This window comes from Bombus impatiens, unplaced genomic scaffold, assembly GCF_000188095.3.
Source record: "Bombus impatiens unplaced genomic scaffold, BIMP_2.2 scf_0114, whole genome shotgun sequence".
Lineage (NCBI taxonomy): Eukaryota > Metazoa > Arthropoda > Insecta > Hymenoptera > Apidae > Bombus > Bombus impatiens.
The window spans coordinates 466,686-487,027 of record NT_176533.1 but is presented as its reverse complement, the minus strand read 5'-3'; the positions used below and the strand labels follow the sequence as shown (position 1 = coordinate 487,027).

At 39.2% G+C, this 20,342-nt stretch overlaps 1 protein-coding gene across 1 annotated transcript in view; it reads left to right on the top strand.

The window, feature by feature from the left end:
* Window positions 1–19,708, top strand: part of LOC100746958 (E3 ubiquitin-protein ligase MIB1) — a 93,374-nt gene extending 73,666 nt beyond the window's left edge. Inside the window, exons 9-10 of the mRNA XM_003486488.4 lie at window positions 9,217–9,368; window positions 19,666–19,708. Coding sequence (XP_003486536.3) covers window positions 9,217–9,368; window positions 19,666–19,708 — 195 coding nt within the window. The remainder of the gene's footprint in view (window positions 1–9,216; window positions 9,369–19,665) is intronic.
* Window positions 19,709–20,342: the final 634 nt, after the last annotated feature.

Sequence of the window (20,342 nt, the reverse complement as noted above, 5' to 3'; positions counted from 1 at the left end):
CTATCGTTATCCTGTTTTATGTATGTACTGCTTGCTGTGTAATCTATATGTATAGAGGAAAGAGCAGTGGAAGATTTGGTACACAGATAGCGTCATAAAAGTTTATGTGGTTGAATTAGTGAGAGGGTGCTGGCGATAAAAGTTAGTAGGAAGGGAACACCGAAATGTATAGACCTTACTCGTTATCAGGTGAAGATTATACTGGTGTTAATGAATGGGAAGATATTCAACGCATTGGCGCGCGTTCTTTTGGTCATTTTCGATTTAACTATATATTTCTTACCTTAAGAAATATTTTATAAAATACGAACGAATTCTTATTGTTACATATCATGGATACGTGATTTCAAATTTATGTTAAACATCTTTTTAAAACGTTACAAATCCTCGTTGTTCGTTACATTAAGTCGAATTATTTAATTTTCGAAGATTGATGATGGTATATAACGATTAAGATATGCAATACGAATATTAGAACTAAATACACTAAAATTAAGTAAAATTCAGCTTAAAATCTGATTGTAACTATTACGGTTATTTTTCCAACGTCGTATACTCGTCGTCGTATACTGTATACTCGATCGAATTTATTCAACGTATACGCGATTATTCCTTCTTTTCGAAGATTTCAATTTATCATTCACTCGTATCACGTAACAAGCAATTTACGGTCTTACGGACGCTTGAATTGCTAATTCTCTAAACGTTCGTGCAGTTCGGCTAAAGTAAATTCGCACGATATTGAAATCCATATTCGGCACACGGTATGAGTAGGTTGCTGCGCGTAAATGATGCCTTTCGATATGGTCTTGCTTCAATAGCGTTTAACAAAACGATCGATCCGTGCATCGATCTCGCGAGCTTTTGTACCCTGTCTGTCCAGGGTTAACTTCATCGTGTAGGAGGGTAGAATATTTGCACGTCCGTCAGTGGTAACTTGGCAGGCTTAATCGGCTTTCGGCCGATTCCTAAAGTACACAATGAATTGCATCACGGCGCCGCTGGCCGGCCGTGTAATCCTCGTGGCGGCAATTTATATTAATTAGCCCATTCGCCCGAACCATTCGTGTTCAACATAAATTAGCGGGGCTAATGATGAATGTCAGGTATAAACGTAACATTATGCGGCCACGCGCTGCTGTGTACGAGTGTGTCGTCCCAACTAACCCGGTGTTCACCAGGTAGAGAAGCTCGTGCTGCTCGATATATACGTCGCGCGGTCATACATAACGCCATAGCCCCCTTTGTATGCGCGTACATACGTTTTGGCGTGAAATCAACGTGACACTTGCCTATCGTGATTACAACTTGACAACGTATGCAACGCGCGTCTCTGACTTTACGTGCACTCGTTCGTGATATTTCGGCAATTTTGCGTTTTTAATAATTTTATATGTTTCTTTTTTTGCTAAGAGGAAAGAAAGTTGATCGAGTTAATTCTTATATACGATTGTAGCTTTGTTCTATCGAAGTTTAAGGTTCACGTACGCGTACAATTTATGTCCTCGAATAATCTTGCCCGCGTTACGTTTATAGGTCTTTCAGTTTATAGTTTGAAGGTTATCATTATACTTTCATCGATTTGTAATAATCATAATGGAATCGAATTTGCTAGTTTATAATTCGAAGGAGCACTTACTGTGTATCCTTCGATTATAAAATTAGTAGGCTTGAAATTTTAATTATCTGTTATCTGTATCCATTATTTATTTTGATTGTCAATAGTAATATATTTTACTATTCGTGTATACTACTACGTAAATTTCCTATTTACAAATAATTCGCGCTTTAATACCTATCGCTTGAAAAAAATCTTATCGATTTAATCTATCAGAAAGGAAACAATCTGAAGCCATAGAGTTCCTTAAGTATCAAAATAATTCTACCATTATCAACAGTAGCAAGCGCCAGTTTTGTTATCGCGTATTGTCTCTGAAAAATCAGTGTTCGTGGAGCATTCGGCGAGCAATTTGCGCGCAGTGTAATCACATACGTACAAATTCGTCCGCGTGCGCTGAAGCTGCACAATTTCTTTCCCAAAGGACAGTTCGCCCATTTACACGTCCACTGTAACTCGATAATCGATCGCCAGTAGCCTTCAAAGATGGTAAATTCACAGGTGGATGAAAATCGCGACAAATCGAATAACCAGTCAGGGCACGAGGATGACATAACGAGTCGTCGGACGGTTCTTGTTCTTAGCTGTGCGTCACGGAAGGGGTGGATTTTGCACCCATTGCGCTCGTGTTTCACCGTAGGCGTCGAACTCGCTACACGACCCGCATACCGGCGTTTGAGTCTGTGTCTTTGTAAGCCACCTATAGACTGGTTGATCCCGTTCCAGTTAGGTGCATCGGACCAAAGGGAGGAAGCTCGTGCTGAAAAGTAAGAACTGGAAACGGGCGGGAAGGGTTCGTTGCAATCAAGCGCGGACGCGGACTTTGGGGATGCTTCTCCGTTTTCTCACGGTCTGCATTATCTTCTCAGAACTGTGTGTTGCCTCTCCAACTCCTCTCTTCGTCTCTGCTGAGACGAGGCCAGACGAGGTAACGAAGGAGGCGGAAGATCGTCCCCGTTCTTCCCTTCCTTCTTCCCCTTTTTCCACCTTGTCTCCGTCTCTCTCTCTCTCTCTCTCTCTCTTTCTTTTCCTCTGATCTTCCTCGTTGCAACCTTTCTCTCTTTCTTCTCTTCGACGGCCGCCTTCATCCGTCCTTTCAGCGTGGCCCTGTATCTTGGCTGAAATCACTATTGATCGCCTCTGTAAAATAGCGGTTGAGCTTAGCCGATGTACGGTGGCGGATTATTCCTGGATTTCCTCGGGGCGCGTGTGTGCGCGCGCGTGTACCACGTTAGGATTGATAAGAATCATGGGAGAAAGGAGGTTTTAAGTTTGAATCGGGGGGATAAGTATCCTCCTGGCTTACCGTTAGCGATGCCTGTTTGCCCGCCCCTGCAATTGAAGCTATGTAGAAGCTTAATGGATCAGCCTTGATTGCACTAATGGTAATTGTGTTTATTATATGAGCCGTTTGGAAGTTGAAACGATCAGTTCAACTGTTTGCTAATTGAAGTACGCGATTAATATCCAATTCTCAAGAAACGTACGCCTTACTTCGGTAAGTTCATTCGTCTGGAAAAGAGCAACGTAAGCGATAGTAAATTCCAGGGTAAATTTAATAAAACAGTGTTCGTAACGTCATCGCTTTTCTGTACCTTTGAATCTATGGAGTCGATCGGTATAGCTCTTGAACGACTCGCGCGAACACCACAGTTGAAAAATATGACAATTATACGTGAAAAAGCTATTTTAAAATTCAATATATATATTACAACATATTGTCAATCAATTCTATTAGGTTGTCCAGAAAATTGAAAATCGATTCAACGACCCGTTTAATTACGAGTGGCGTTATATAATAATACAACGATAATTATTAATTCCTAGTAATTAGCGGGGTATCATTAGTAGCCTTATAACGACGGAAGAGAAAAATCTCATTAAGGAAATTACAAATAATTCTACACGAAGCGAAGCTACGCAATCTGAAACATCATCGTACCTGAAAACCTCGATTTATTTCCACGGGATACGATACAATTAATTACCTTCTTTTTTTTTTTGATTGTCAAGGAAAATCCTAACCTGCAGAAAGCTAATCAGAAATCCTGGTAAAACGTTGAAATGTTACGAACGTTCCGATTTTCGACGACGCGGCGGGCAAACTGGAGTTTGCCTAGCATCTTGGTGACATCTTAAAGCCCTCATTAGTGTAGCTCGTCACCTTCGATAGGTAAACGGGGTGAGAGAGAATTAGCCACGTCAATATTTGCGGTGCAATCAAGCCGCTTCGACTCGGCGTATCCCCGTCGTCGATGTCGTCGTCGTCGTCGTCGTCGTCGTTTCGCTTCTCGGTGGCCCCCGACACTGCCACTGATTGTAATCCACACTGCTCTGACCGGTTTGCCGCTATGTTGTTGCTGTTGTCTTTTCTCATTTTCCCGACTCGTTCACCTGATACGTACACACGGTCGTGCTACCCTCTGAGATCCCTCTATCCGTTCTGACGTTTGGTCGTGGTCCAATCAGACGTTTTCGTGACGATGGCAGTTTCTTGCCGAACACGTTAAAACGGCTAGTTAGCTTTACCAAATGTTTACGCGGCCTTGCACCGATATAATTTTCGCGTTTGATCTTGCGACCGGTTGTTTGAAGAACATTGCCTGCTAAATGTGTGTACTATGGCAATTTGGACGATTAATTATGATCACGTTTGATTGTGGGTTCGAGATCTTGACGTATAGTAAATTGTTACTTGGACGTGATTAACGATAGTTGGGGCACTGTTGGTTTAAAATGTTAAAAATGCCATGTTCAGTGTAAATATTTAATCATTCCATGACGCGGTAAAGTTTTTATGACTGTTATTAGAAAAGAACTTGGATAACAGTAACTACGTGATAATTGATATAAATCTTCATAAACATAATAATAGACTTTCTAAGGATGTTCGATGAATAAAACGTGAAAAAGACTTACGTTCCATATAGTAAAAGTATACCGTAATAATACATATTGTTTTATCCGTTTCCCTATAAAGCTTATAAGAAATAATTAAATTATTTAAAATTCTAATCAAAATTCTAATCAATTCTAATCCCAACCAATAGATATCATATTATTTTATGAAGGACACCACTTTGAACGTTCGAGCAAATTCCGAGCAATATACACAAATCCAAGCTACGATACCGCTTTAAATCTCGCATCTTTATCGCTTCTATCTTCAAACTTAACGCGATATTTCAACGAAAAGATACCTTAACTTTCTGAACTGTAGAAACTTTCACCGCAGATTACAGAATGAGTTCTGCAATGATCGCTTCGCCAACGACATACCAAAGTTCAATACCAATTATCATAACGGTCTTTGTAACTCAGCCTCGATCGTATCATTGCCATCGAATTTATTAATTCTGTCAAACGAAAGGTCTGCCTGCATAAAGATTCTACCAGGAAACTAGAACGTAGCATTGAAATCAGTTATCTGGCAGAAAGGGGAATACCGTGAGTTTAATAGGCCATACAGAGTCCCGATAAAACTCGTCGCTAGCCGTTTGTACTTCTTATATCTGACAAATCTTCCGGCGTTTGTCACCGATAAGGAAGAATCGAGGAGCCGGAGGCGAGGAGAATCGAGACGATCGAAACGCGCAAGATGGTCAGCTAAGGCTATAAGGAAAGGCGGGGCGAGGGTCGAAGGAAAATCGATGGAAGAAATAGCGGAATTAAGCTTTTTCGAAAGTTGCACGTGCGAAAGCTGCGGCACGGAGGGATACGAATCGCGTGTCGTTTGGTAAACGAGGGCGAAACGGTCGGGAAAGCAGGTGGCTCGTGATGGCAAAAGGGTTGCGCTACGTTCCCAGTGAAAGGAACGACGTGGAACGAGAATAGGGAGGGCGGACGAACGCGTGACAGTGTCACAAATTGAAAGTGTCCAGACGAGCTCTGCTATTTCCTCGAGCTCCTGCTCGATCTTCGTGTCCTTCGCGTAACACGATCGCAAAATTTTTCACGAAAAGCGATCGCTTCGATTCTCCTTCGCGACGGTCACGTTTGAATTTAACTTGCTAGTTTTCGTACCAGGAGTCGAAGAGTTTACGCAGAAGCTTATTTCGTTCGTGTTTTTGCTTTTATCAATTTTTTGGAGATCTTTTCAGGATTTTTAAATTTTCAAGAGATTCGAATCTTTTTTAGTATTTGGAACGATAGGCAATTGTCTGGTAATCGATTTTTGGCTAACAGACAAGCAAACATCTGCGAATAAACCGGATCGTGTGATCTGATATAGAAATATTTTTATGGTTCGAGCGATAGAAATATTTTTAATTTAGTTGGAAATTATCGACTATCGTATGAATTCTCATGGATTAAGTTAAGTAGGTGATTGGTGAGATTGAATTTTTAGAATTTTCTGATAGTTTCTTTTTCTGGCGCACCTGATAAACACGTAAACCTTGCACCGCGAGGCAAGTTTCCTAAGTCTTGAGTGAAAATTTTTAGAAGTGAAATTTAAAGCGAAAAAGTTAGGTCCAGAGGAGGTGAATTGCTGTCAGCGTAAAAAATTTGCAAAAAATTCCATAATGCTGCTAAGTAGGTAATTTGAAACTTTTGACTAGCAGCGTTATGTTTCATACTTCGTATCGTCTACAACCTGTCCAATTAACTATAAGTGACAAGATAAAACAATTCTTTCAAAACGCGTTTACATAGTTACTTTTTTTTTACTAATTCTATAAATATGAAAAAAATTACTTATGCTTAGTCAATTAACGACAATTAACCAGTACAACGTTACGTATAGCCAAGATCGAGCGTTAATGCAATTGGCAAGAAGTTTCAGCGAGTAATCACCACGATTATCTCTAATCGAAGAACTTTAGTATTTATTTATTTCATTCTAATTTATCGTTATATTAAAAACATGCTTCTACGCGTATAGAAAGAGTAAACCGCAAATTATTTGGCTATTACGATGCATGTTGTTATAAAAGGAGATCGCGATAAAGCCGGAAAACACTGATAGGCGTCACGAGAAGGATAAAAAACGACCGAAGGAAGGGAAATTACGATGTCGACAGGAGTCGGTAGAAGTCTAGCGAGTCCTGTTCATCGGTCGGTCGCGTACATGCGATTGTTTTCCCTGGACTGTGTTCTTTACGCTCGTTAATTCGATCGCGATCCGTTAATTGCAGTTCATGGAAGTAGAAACGAAGTTGGTGGAGTTAACGGCTGGTCTGCATCGTGCACCGATCAGCCCTCGTGGCTCGATAACGTTGGCGAGAATAATGGTCAGGATGGTGCGATCAGGTAAATAAAACAGGGTCTCGTGGCTGTCGTGCAATCCTCGGACAATTCCCATTCGCACACACACGCCGCTCTCTGCTTCATTCTTCTCATCCACTTTCCTTCTTCCAAATATCTACTTTCACCTCAATCTCTATACCCTTTCCTCGCACCCCTTTCGAAAGCTTCTTTTTCATTCTTGGTTTTCATTCTCTGTCCGCTGTTCGCCCCCTCCTCGTCGTATCCTCTCGGCCTCTTTCTCTTGCGCTCTCAGCTAGTGGCGTGACGCATGGCCAGCATTTATAGCGCGAGATAGCACCGCCGGTTCTCGACAGCGCCGGCAGATTTATCCTCCACGGTTATTGGAGTTATACAAAGGATTTTTCCAACTGATCCCATAAAGTATCTGTGCCTGATGTCCTATTATTTACGCAGCCGGCTCGGATGCCACTGGCCCGCCACCACCCACCACGCCGCCCTGAATTTTTCTCGAGTACCGCGAATCTTTAAAGTACGACCGACTCGTTTCCAGTAATTTAACTAATCTCGTAAAATCTGTTATATGTACCTTTCGGGACTAAATTCCTGGTACGAACGAAATCAGGGCGATTCTATGACTCGAAATAAGCGGATACGAGAGAACAACGAAATTGCTTTGGAAGCTTCGTTTTCGAGAAAATCGAGCTTATCAAATCGTCAAGTGTGTTTGCATTTGGTTAGGTCTTAATTAGGGTGGAGTGGAAAATTGGCAGGAGATCGCTTCACACGCGAATAAAATGCAGAATAACAGTTTTTGCGTGCGTAATGATTAGGTAAACTGGAACATCAAATTCTTAGAAAGTAAATTATTAACATTTTCAAAAGCGAGTGTATTTATATTCCTATCTCCTATTATTATGAAATGAAATATCGAGCGCTACGTTCTAATAAATTGTCAAGCTCGAATTTAATCGAAAAGTAATACGCGAAGTAATTTTTAGATGGTTCCGCGTTTTTCTTAGTTACATCGTTCTTAAAATCGTAATAAATCGAATTGAAAGAACTCGTAGGGAGTTGCGGACACGTATTACAAATGGAAAATATTCAAGGTGTAGGGAAACAATTTATTCGGCATGGAACAGAATAAGCAAGCAATAAATAGTAATAACAAAGTTATAAAAATAATATCTACGGATTGCATTCTTACTTCTTTGAAAAGAATATCTTGCTTGACGTAAATGGAGTGCAGGTTCTTGCGTTTTGTAAAAGCACTCTTTTTTGTTGAAATATGAATAATGTATCGCGAAGAAAACCTCTATGCACTATATACTGAAGCGCGAAGAAAAATTTCTGTTTTACATTGAACTTTACTTTCTATTTTTACATTGAAAGCAGAAAGCACGCGCTAGGATAAAGGTATTTCTTTCCTGTTCCTACGGCTTCTGAATGACATTCTCTTTCACAGTATAAATATAATGCAAGCTTCTGTTCCCCGTAGTCTGTTGTCATTGAAGAGGTAAATGATATGTACGAAGAAAAGTCTCTACATTTATTTTTGCATTATCGTATTCTTATCTCCTTCCAGAATTTAAGAAATAATATTTTTCTTGAAAATACAAGTGTTCCAATATAATACTCGTATCATATTCGTCTATTGGGACGTGGTAACGCGCACACAGTGGCGTGTTACGTTGGATACTTACAGAAATTTTTTATGAATATATTACGTGTGTTGTACTGGTAAAAAACATTTAGAAATTTCGTTAACACGATAATGAAATGCGATCGTTACGATCGTATTCACGATGTTCGAAACAAACTTGACAATGTACGTAGAAATCACAAGATATTGAAAATACATACATTTTGCAAAATTGATATAAATTGCCCCTTTCGAAATAATATATTAGGTTGTCCGAAAAATGTATTTCTTACGCAAATGTGATTTTTACAACAGTGCATATTCATGCAAACGTGAAACCAAATATGTGAAATGTCGCGGTGTTTATCTCGACATAGCAAATTGGATCGTACGTAATTTGGCAAAATAATATAAAATAAAAAACATTGTGCGTCTGTTATTTTCTCATAAAAAAAAGAAACTTTTCGGACAACCTAATATTTAAACGAAAATTAATTTAATAAATATAATTATAATAAATAATATTTTACATATTTACGCAATATGAGTTACTACGTGTTTCTTCGTAAAATTTCCTGGTTTCCGGGGTTTCAAAATATAATCCGCTTGCGAGAATACAAGTGTCCTCTCCGAACAAGAACCCTCTGTTTTAACCAGAAAAGACCCACGATCCTTTGTCCGAGGTAATCGATTCCTAACGAAAAAACCGTGTACGACACCCTGTAAGTGAAAGCTGTTCCTTCGTTTCTAGGACTCCGAAGGTGACACTCCCCTTCACGATGCGATCTCTAAGAAACGGGATGACATGTTGGCTCTGTTGTTGGACCATGCCGCAGACATCACCCTCACGAACAACAATGGCTTCAACGCTCTGCACCACGCTGCTCTTCGTGGAAACCCAAGGTAAGTAGCTCGCGTTTTCGATGCTTACGCTTTTGTCCGTGATACTGTGCGCCATGTTGAATGTCCCTGTCGGCGGTAGAATTTAACCGTCCGAACCGACCACTACCGAGAATAGAACGATAAAGGACTTTGCTCTAAACAGCCTGACAATTAAGAATAGCCGGCTGTATTTCTATAGCTGATGGGTCAAGACAGTCTCACACTCTCTCTCTCTCTTGGTCATATTTTTTCGATTTTTACACAATAGGTGTTGGTATCACTGTTGGCGATGTTGAGCTGTATTTTCTCGTTACAAGCTGCATTTTCTTCCTAACAAATGATTCCAGTGTATGGATTGACACGCGACGAAGAGATTTGAAAGTTTTGAAGTTACAAGGGTGAAGTTCTAACGACAGGGATGGAAGAAGAATTCATCAATTTCGTTTATGAATTTATGCGTTTATGGGGAATATGAAGGTCCAAGAATTCGCATAATACACGTAACAAAGATATATAAAATGCTTAAAGTATCTTTCGAACTTGTGACTGAATGTTTATTGGCAATTATTCGTTTACACGTGATATCTAAATACATATGCACGTTATTTTGGCAAACTGATCGACATGGATTTGTGACAGTAAAACAACACTCGCGGCTGTGAGCGTAGTCTTGTCAGCGAACGAATCTTCGTGTAATATAGACGTTAGAATGTTGGAACGTTTCTCGTTCGAATGATTTTTGATTGGATGTTTGAGCGAATCCGGATTAAATATTGAATGGAGTCTGCCTCGAATGTCGATTCGATGTGACGTTGTCATTCGCATAAATCCAAATTGTAAGGTATACAGCGACGTTAAATCGATATGTCAATGAGTATCTATGAATCTTCAACGAGGATTCAAGTAAATCCCGAGAAGGATTTTAAGGCGCCGTATCCAATCGCTCTTCGGCTTTGTTCTCTTGTTCGACAAATCATGAAAGAACGTCGAACCACAGGTGCTTCCGAGCTAGTTGTCTCTCGAAGTCTAATCGAGTCGGACATTCTGGCGAAGTACTGAGTTAATTTTACTCCAATTCTCAGCAGTCGCCGCCCTTCTGTTCAATTTCATCTGTTACAATCTCGAGGATCTTCGAGGTTTGCTCGCCTCTGTTACTTCGAGACGTTGATGGAGTTCTTGGAATGATAGCTGGTACCTCGGAATAATATCTACCTTCGATCAGGTTCTTGAAATATTATTTCCCCTTAAGAACATACTCCTCGATTCTTTAAACTTTGAATTATATCAGGAAAATAGTATGAAAATGCAAGGTCGTGAAAGGTAGGATTAATCTGGTAATAAACTGTCACAGGATAGAGAAAAATTTGGATGCTTGCGCTTACTTTAATCACACTTGCAAAGATATTTCCGGTACATTGTATTCAACGCTATAAGCAACGAAGAAAATTTATCACGAGGTTTGGATTAAAAATTTTAAGCGGCTGCTTCGTTACGGAAAAATATTAAATATTCCTCTTGAATATTACTTTAATCCCATTTATATTTAAATTTGTAATAGATTCTCATACATCTCACTCAACACTGGCAAGGATTACAAAAGTTTATTGCACAGTCATGTACATCCTTGTCTTTTGCTTAATAAACCGGAGTCAAGTTGTGCCATTGTTGAAGAACTCGAAAATCAGACCATCTCTCTTTCTCTTCCTCTCTTTCTCTCGCCAGTACTACACCCCTTCCCCTGTCACGTTTCATGCCCGTTTCCGGCCATGGAAAATGCAGACACCGGATGCGCATAGTAGTTCTGCAATCGCAATTACGAGGTACCTACTTTCAAGCTCTCGGTGTCAGCGATTCGCGCGTTACCACGCTCTCTGTTGCGATGTTGCTCGTCGAAATAACAGACAAATTTCTGTCGTCGAATGGAAAAAGCAATGGTTCAATGGTGCGAGAACTCGTAGAATGGTAGAAAGGAAACGATTATCGCGATGGCAGCTTTTGTTTCGGCGGACATCCGCGTCCTGGAATTGTCTCGTTATCAACGAGAATTTCGTTCGAAAATCTTTTTCCTTCGCTTCTTTCTACGTATATAAAATTATCGTACAGTTCCTCGCTTTGTAACTTTTTTTTCTACGCCCTTGTTTCAAATGTCCAATGTTTTTGTTACGCGTTAATTTACAATTTACATAATGAAGGTAGAATTTCAGGCAACTTGATGCTGTATTATTTTTATTTATCCCTGTTACGCACGGAACTTTGTATTTTTGAAATTACTAATGGCCATTAAAAATTCTGCAGAAACCATTTTCACTCTCTATGGCTGTCTTTTTCGTTGCTCCCGAATAAACGAAATCAACGTTCGTTATAGCTTTTTAGTACGCTGAAAGAATCAAGAACTAATGACTGTTACAATCGGATTATTGACATAAGCAATGTTATATAATTTCGAAGTGACAGAGAAGAGATTAACAGAGGATTAATGTTAGTATTTTAACGTAACGTTCCACTTTATTTACAGTAGGTCCATGTTTATGTAGCATAGAACGTACGATACACGGTGAAGTTTCATAATATATCAATCCCGTTAAATATTTAACATTACCTATTTTATTTTATTATAGGCGATATTCGTACTTCAATCATTACGAATCGTCGTTTACAAAGTCATTGCTAATTCGAACGAATTATAAATTTGGCCCGCATTATGATAAAGCGAGGGAAAGTCACAGTGATCTAGATAGATAGTAAAATGTCAAGTTTGGATAGTGTAATTTCGAAACGTTCCAGCAAAAAAAAAAAAAAAAACAATTTATGATCTTACGCTACTGTAAATAGAGCAATATTTGCTTTCATATCGAGTTGCCAGGTCGTGAAAAGCGAAAACAATGAACGTGCTTGGGCAAGTGAGACACGATGGCTCATAGTCGACTAACGCGTATAACGGTTCGTGAATTCCACTGTATTACGTTAATTGAATGCATCACGTCGACTCGATTCAATCTCTCGCGCCATAGTCGTTCCCATTTGTGCGAAGTTACCGAAAATACTGCAGCTACTTTTTCCCTTCAATACTTTAATATCTATATACTTCCAATCGTTTTAGGTATATTTTTACATATTCTGCACCATCAAACTTCCTATAAACGCATTAATATTCTACCTATCATCGTTCGTACGACTCGATAACTCCAAGCTTAAGAAAGAAGAATGTTTCATAGGAATATTTCACACCAAGCTGTGATCCATTACAGGAAGCTGTAACGTTAAATTACGAGTATATATTCCCATAGAAGCGAAATGTAGGTTGAACGTGGAACACAACTTGACCCAGAAGCGTAAGTGGTTAATCATTTTTCTTCATCAAAGAGCTCGCCAGGCGTTCGATTTCGAACAGTCGATCAAGTTAGTCGGCAGAAAAAAAAAAAGAAGACGCTTGCACACCCATAGACGTGGATCCGCGGTGGATCTGCGGTTAGCTGGGGGTAGATTTCAAGGGGATGGTTTTCATGGTGCAAAGCCGGGGATAGAGGGTGTCTGCGAGACCGGGTTTTCGCATCCGCGTCTATCGCCTCCGGATATTACCTACCTTCGTTGCTTTTAAACCGGAGGGCGCTGATTACCGCGGGAAGATGTATGTGCCGCATCACCGACCGGAGGATGTATTTCAAAGGGAACCTATTACCCTGTTTTTCTATCCCGTTCTCTCCACTGCTCGCTCTCTTTTTCTCTTTCGTCTTTCCTGTCGACAACGGCTTCCATAGACCAGCCATCAGGTACCTGTATCTGCGTGAAAATCGAGCGTGACATTACGCAGAAACGCATTACCTGGCGCGAAACGAACCTGGAATTAGATTAGCGAATGATTTAAGATATCTGCACCGGCTCGTTCTTTAAGTAATTCCGTTTCTCATTCATTCTTCAGCGTGGAGAAATTGTTAACGAACGTGGCGAGCATGGTCATGGTCAATGTTTCCAAGTTTGGTGATTATCGGAGCTGAATTCTTGAGTGTACATCTTCCATATTCTCGAAGATGGTATCCTGCTGGGGGTAGCCATCCACATGAAAAATTAGAAAAATTTTTCAAATGTTCAGCTGGACGAATTGTAAAGTACAAATTAAATAATAATAAAAAAGAAAAAATCTTCCATATTGATTCATATGAGTCCTATGTAGAATACGCGTCGAGCTTTGGAAAAATGATAATATTTTCGAATAATTATTTCATCTCACAATTCACGGTTAAAATTACATCGTACAAGGTGCGAGTGTAATGGATAATACGAACGACTTTCAATGTTAAAAGTAGTCTATTGTACCTTGAGGAAGTCGTGGAAAAGTGAGGAGCTAAACCGAACACCGAACTATCGTTTATTATAAGTTTTGTTTGGCGTGAAATTTTTCAAGTGATAGAAACTTTACTGTTATATTTTTTGGAGCGAGGAAAATGTGGGGAGTAAAACCGAACACCGAGCCATCATTTATTATAAGTTTCGTTTACTGTGAAATTTTTCAAGCGTTGGAAACTGTACCGCTAAACGATTTTTAAAGTTCTTCCCCTCTTTCTTTTTTCCCGAACGAAAGGAGATCGATTTTCTAATTTAAGACGTTAATCGTATTTCCCAATATATAAACGAAAATGTACGTATAACTTGTTAAATTGTTTGATCGATTTAAGAAAGAAAATTATAAAATTATCATTCATCCCATTCACTGCAAAAGTGTTGTGAATTACGACTTACGTTAACAATTTAAAGAAGCTAATAATTTTAAAGAAACGATGTACCTAGCACATGTAAAACGAAGGAGAGAAGGAAATCGAAAATAGGGAGAAGAAATATCAGAGATTTGCTTCTCTCGCGGAGAAGCACTCCCCCAACTAACTATACTTATGAAGCGACTTGATAAATGATCCTAACGCTCAATAGTCAGCCACTAGAATGAATCGATGAAAGTCAGGATGGTGAACGATCAAGATTTCGGTTGGAAGGTTGCTCGCGGTTCGATTCGCCACGGCAAATGGATGAAGTGTGTCTTGAAACTAATTCACACAGCGAGGTAGTTCGCAAGGGAAGTAAGTGCTCAAAGCTAATGAAGTTTTCTCTAACTCCGTGTACGCCGAGTGCGAGTCGAGAACCGGGTAAACATTCCGCTCGCGTCCTATCAGCACTCGCTCGAGTTGGATATCGTTCTAATCGATTCCACGACTTTACTGGAGATCCATCATCCCGGTTTCCTCTGAATTTTTTTAGAATAATCGCCTTCGTGAAGTACGATTAATGGTTTATGATTCGATATGCATAGGTTGGATAATATTTTATATCTCCATTTATCATATACTTTTATATCTCCGTTCTTTGATCGGTTATCATCAGGACATCTTGGAAGTAGCTTCATGTCGTGAAATGATGGAACAGTACAAAGCAAGAAAAATAATTCTTTCGAAACTAATGATGTAACGGTGTAATCAAGGAAACGATTAGTTGTTCAAGGTTTTAGTGCGAAATAGATAAAGAAAGTATGGTAAAAGCCTTTTTAGAATTGGTGGACGAAGTGCACAGTGTTTCGCAAGAACACCTTCAAATTCCTTCTCAATCTCCAACTTGCTCGCTCGCTATCGATCCTCAATCGACGCAAGAGGACGTCGCCAGTCGTAAGCCCAAGCTTAAACCTAAAATCAGCTGGAACGTGGAAAATAGTGGTCGTCTTCGCGCTCGTTACACCCGCTGCGTTGACGCTAAATAAAGGTGAATTTCGACGATATTCTAGGCTGCAGAGCCAGGTCAGGATTCTCGACGACCTCGTGGCGTACTCGTCTCCTTTCCCAGTTCTCCTCCTCCTTCTTGTTCCCGGTCAGGGACGAAATCAGTCTCTCTCTGTCTCGCAGCCGATTCTCTTTCTCCAGCGTTGGCGCTTCCTCTCGGCCTTACCGTGTCTCTTTTCCTTGGCCTGTGAAGGAGCTGCCAGCCAGCCAGCCAGCTCCTCTCGAGTCCTGTGTTGCAGAGAGAGCTCTGAAGCCGAACGAACGGACGTCCGGAGACGTAATTTCCTGCCCTCCCGGTGCAGCTCCCTTCCGCTTGCTTCTCTTTCTCCAGTCCGCTTTGTAAGCCACGTTCTCCGGGGGGTTGCCGGCGAAACTTCCCTCGTTTTCCGTGCTTCTGCCTTCGGCCCCTCTGTATGCACCCTCGAATTAAGGTCGAACGATGACCGTCCTACGTCAAAACGCGCCCGATGCAACCACGGCTTTGCGAAGATTAGGATTTGCTCTGTAGAAACTGCGCAAAGTTTGTCCTGTGTGTCGTGAAAGTAGCGGGATATGAAGCTTTGTTATTGGCTAGAAATGGAATCGCCCGAGGTTAGCTGTAACAGCTGTCTCTAAGCGTGATTAAATTTGCAAATTGAATCCTGTCTCTGGTATAATCGGTTGGCCAAGGGTTTGTGTCGTGCATTTGATATCGGACGCTGCTTTTTTTAAAGGGAATCGAGTGGAATTTCATTTTCGTCGATGGAAGAATTACATTTCCCGGATGAGTCTGTAGCTTCGTTAGCGGGAGTGACACAGCTAGAAAATATTAGTTGTGTTGGAAAATATGATGCAACAATATTGTTGTTTGTCAATAGAATCAGCGGAAAGGATGGCGTTTGTATAACAGGATCAAGTGTCGTTTTTATTATTTTCAGTTAGTTATAAGGAGCTTAAAGAATCGTTCGACACATATTTTTTAATGGTGTTATTGCAGCAAAGGAATAATACGTGAAATTGTGGATTTTGCATTGTGTTCTAAGTGTTTCTATCTTATTTATTATTATTATCGTCTACCGCTAAAGGTGGAAAAAGATGACGTTATCGTAAAATAGCTGTATAAATGAGATTTCATTGAATTTTAATTCCCCATCGATCTTAATTTAAAACTTAATTAAGAAGTTGAAATTAAAAGCAATACATTATAGCATGATTTAAAGTGAATGTTTTAAATATTATAGTTTGAAATTGCCGAGATAAGATCGGCAACGAAACGAAGTTAAAATGTAAATATTTAAAATCTTTAAAATAAAAACTTTAAGAATTTTCAAACTGTGTGCATCCAGTTGCTCTCTATTTTGTTTTTTATTTTTTTTTTAATTCTGTTTACACCTGGAGTTTTGCTCCCGAGGGTGGTGATACTTCGCAGCGTGTGCCAAGCTGGAATAAAGGCTGGGGGCGTTTTAATCTTGCCAAATGAAGTTTTCCTTAAGAACAATGGACGTGATCCTAGCTTGTTATACCTATGCAGTTCTGTGCAATTTGTACGCGACGCTGCCATTAGTGTAGCGTGTGTTGTGTGTATGTGAGAACATTATCATCATAATTAACATTGTTCCTGTATTAGCAACTTAGTTAAAATGATAACAGCTGGCGGTTGTATTGATATCTTCGGCTGCTACCTACAACGCCCGGTATTAATTATTAAAAACAATTGCAAGCAATGTGATGGTAGATGATTGAGGATAGTTGGTTCGACAAATTGAAACAACGTTTCTGAAGGTGGTTCTGAATATGGGGGAAAATATGTTACTGTAGAATTATTATAGAATTATATGAACGTTTTATCTTTCATAACGTGGTTTTATTTGCTACATTATCAACAGCGATTCACGGAAGGTGGTCAGATGTATTTAAACACCACTGAAAAAAGAATATTAATACACGTAAATTTAAATACACGTTCTCAATCAACGCTATATACGCATTGTTGTGAGATCAGTTGACATAATGATAATTCAAATTAACGAGAGTTTCGTTTCGCTTAAGATTCTCAAACTACGTATTAACTTGTCTTCTTAATCAGATCCTAAGCCTCATATATCTTATGTTGCGTTCCGTTCTAATTGCCAAGATTTTCCTTGACAAATTTTTCATGCATTATAAAGCTAAGGTACGTGCAGATAATCTAAGCACGAGCAAGTTTCACCTAACGTACCATTGTGCAATTATTTTTATAAACTTCACAATGCACCGTGATATTTTATATCGGCGAGTTGTGCAGGCAAACGACAGAAGTTGTACCATCTAAAAATTTGCATAAATGATATCTGATACGATAGTACACATTCGCACGGAACAACCAGTCGATTGTAATGTTTTAGTATTTCACCGTAAAGTATGGATATGGGGAAACGGGGTTAATAACGCTTTGTAGTCGGAGCAGTACGAAACGATCAGCTGGCTATGCCCGTGCATAGCCATTACGTGTAAAGGCCACTAAAATTACCCTGCTATGCGTTCTCTTTGTTACGCCATGCTCCCGATAGCTCGTTACTCAGCCATGATGGTGCAATTATTATGCCTACATACGGAGATATAAACACGAATCGCATTGTAAATTGCATCTCTGCCGCGGCTCGGCTAAGCCCGTCGTTGAATATTATATCGGCATCTGGATATATTGATAGTTGAGCGATAGTTGTAACCCTGCGAATTAGTCACCCTTTGCGGGATCAATAAATGGCCGATTATGTCAATTTTCTATATTGCCTTAACTAAGGCTTTAAGTATTGCCAACTTTACAAGAATTATCGTGTAGTCGATAGCGGTGTATCATTGGTTATCTGTTTGATGGAACGAGCAAAATTTGTGTCAGAGACAAGTGGAGCGAACATGATTCTCTCGTACACCCGCATATCTTTTATTTCGACATCCGATTCGCCGATACGCGTTTGGAAGTTACCACGTGAAATTAATTACTTGGTTTTCGATTCGCTGTGATCGAAGATGAGCATTTCGTTCTTGTGTATTTCAAATATAAAATTATTTGCGGGAAATATCGAAGAGAATGAATTTTTAAGATTACGTATATGTGTGTATATCAATAACGAATTCGTATCGGATAGATATTAATATTGCAAAGTATTATATTTTATAAATAAAATACAATATGTTTGGACAATATTTAGATCGTAAAATTTAATATTTAACATTTGAGATATTACAGTCCGTTAATTATGGAATCCGTTCTCGTTTAGCTTAGTGTTATCGAAATTACGAGTTTGCTGTATCGTGTTCAATTTATTTACTGACTATTACGAAAACTCGTGACTGTTTCACTGCAATCATATAATCCTTTCTATGTTCGACATTCACACGTTGTATAATACAATTTTGAAAATTCATTTGCAGTACACGAAGTTAATGTCGCGTTCATAAACTACGTGCAGGATTATTATTTTTCAGCATTAATTTTACTTTACTCCTCTAATTTAACGATAACAGTGTTATAATAATAACAATGTTAGACAAACTGGAACCCAATTTATTCTGCAAGTGGTATCACGTCATAATACAATAATAACGTAGCAATAATAACGTCCTGGAATAATTTCGGCTGGTGGTTGAAAGCGCGAACCAATTTCCGCAAAACTGAAATCTGCCTTACTGCACGTAAATGTTCAACGTAGACTATCGTGTTTGTATGCAACAACGAACTGTGTATTTTTAACCCTCTATGATGCTATGTGGTTTTTTTGGAAACGACATTCGTGTATCTATATTTTCAGAATTTTATTTTACTTATTCATCGCTCTCTCAGTACAATTTTTGTTATCATATTGTTGTATCGGTACCGAATTGTTGCCTATAACAATCGGTTTCTATTTTTCAAACGAAAAATGTAGGCAAAACTAATCCTTTTTTTTCGAAAGGAACATAGGAACATTGCAAATTTACAAAGGATTGGCATATTTAAACACCAGAAATCCATCGAAAAGTCCAGACGGAATCGATATATTCTTTCCTGCAACGACGATCTTCCTAGCTACGACCATTTATCTCTATTACTCTCTTTATTATATTATTACGATACTTTCATCAAAAATATTTGCTCGCGTATACATATATATTTGCTATTCTGCGAGATATAACTTACCGCGACCAAAGGAAATTGTTCCTTCCAGCGTGAAGGGACATCGATTTATGTGCAGCTAAATTCGATTAACCCCCGCTTTAGAGCACTTTGAGGTGATTTAAGGCACGATGGCACTCACGAAGCCACGACAGCGTGGAAGACGACGGTGGACGTGTGCGGCTTCTCGCAGAATATACGAGTGGCGAGAAGTCGTGTTACGAAAACTAATTCGAAGTTACAGCAAACTTGATATCACGCGGCGTACGATATACGCTTTGCCTCTCTACTGCCGCTTTGTTGCTTGTAGTAACGTGTTGCTTGATTATTCGAAGACGAGCATTATCGAAACCTATCTTCTCGAGTAACGCAGATTCTATGGTGAAATTAGTTTAATTTTTCTTTTTTTTTTCCTTAATCGGAGATCGTCAGCAACGCTGTGCAGTTGTTCCTTTATATCTAAATCGTTAACTAACAATTCGATGTGAGTAGAAATTGTGTGAGAATTATTAAGTTTTACTTCTGAATTTAATAGATTGTTCACGCTGTTTGGTAGATTTACTATTTTTCTCGCAGTGTCGTAGTTTTTGCATCTCGCTTATTTTAAACGCGTATAGCCGCAAATATTAATGTACAATGAAACGTTAAATGCGCAACGTTCCTACTTACACTACTTTCCTATAGCATCCTATATAATAAATTTTTGCGTAGATATTCAGTTGTATAATTAATTAATATCGATTATTTTCTAATATAATTAATATAATAAGTTAATATCGATTTCGAAAACGTATTTCACTTCTGCGATTTCAAGTTTCGAACTCATTTAAATATGCAACAAATTCGAATTCGCTTCTCTTCAAGATTCAATGGACCAAGTACGATATAGGACACGTAACAAACAAATTATATCTTCTTCTTCTTTCGATTAAACTTGAAAGTAGGTATTAAAGAAAAACGTGACATATTTCAAAGAAGATTACCTTTTCAGAGCGGCGTTATTTCCACTGTATAATTTCCTAATAAAAGAGAATCATAAACGGTGCGCAGCAATTTCAGCGCGTTCCCGGCTTAGCCGGCGGATTTAATCGTTTCATCTAAATTATAATTAATGCTTCTAAT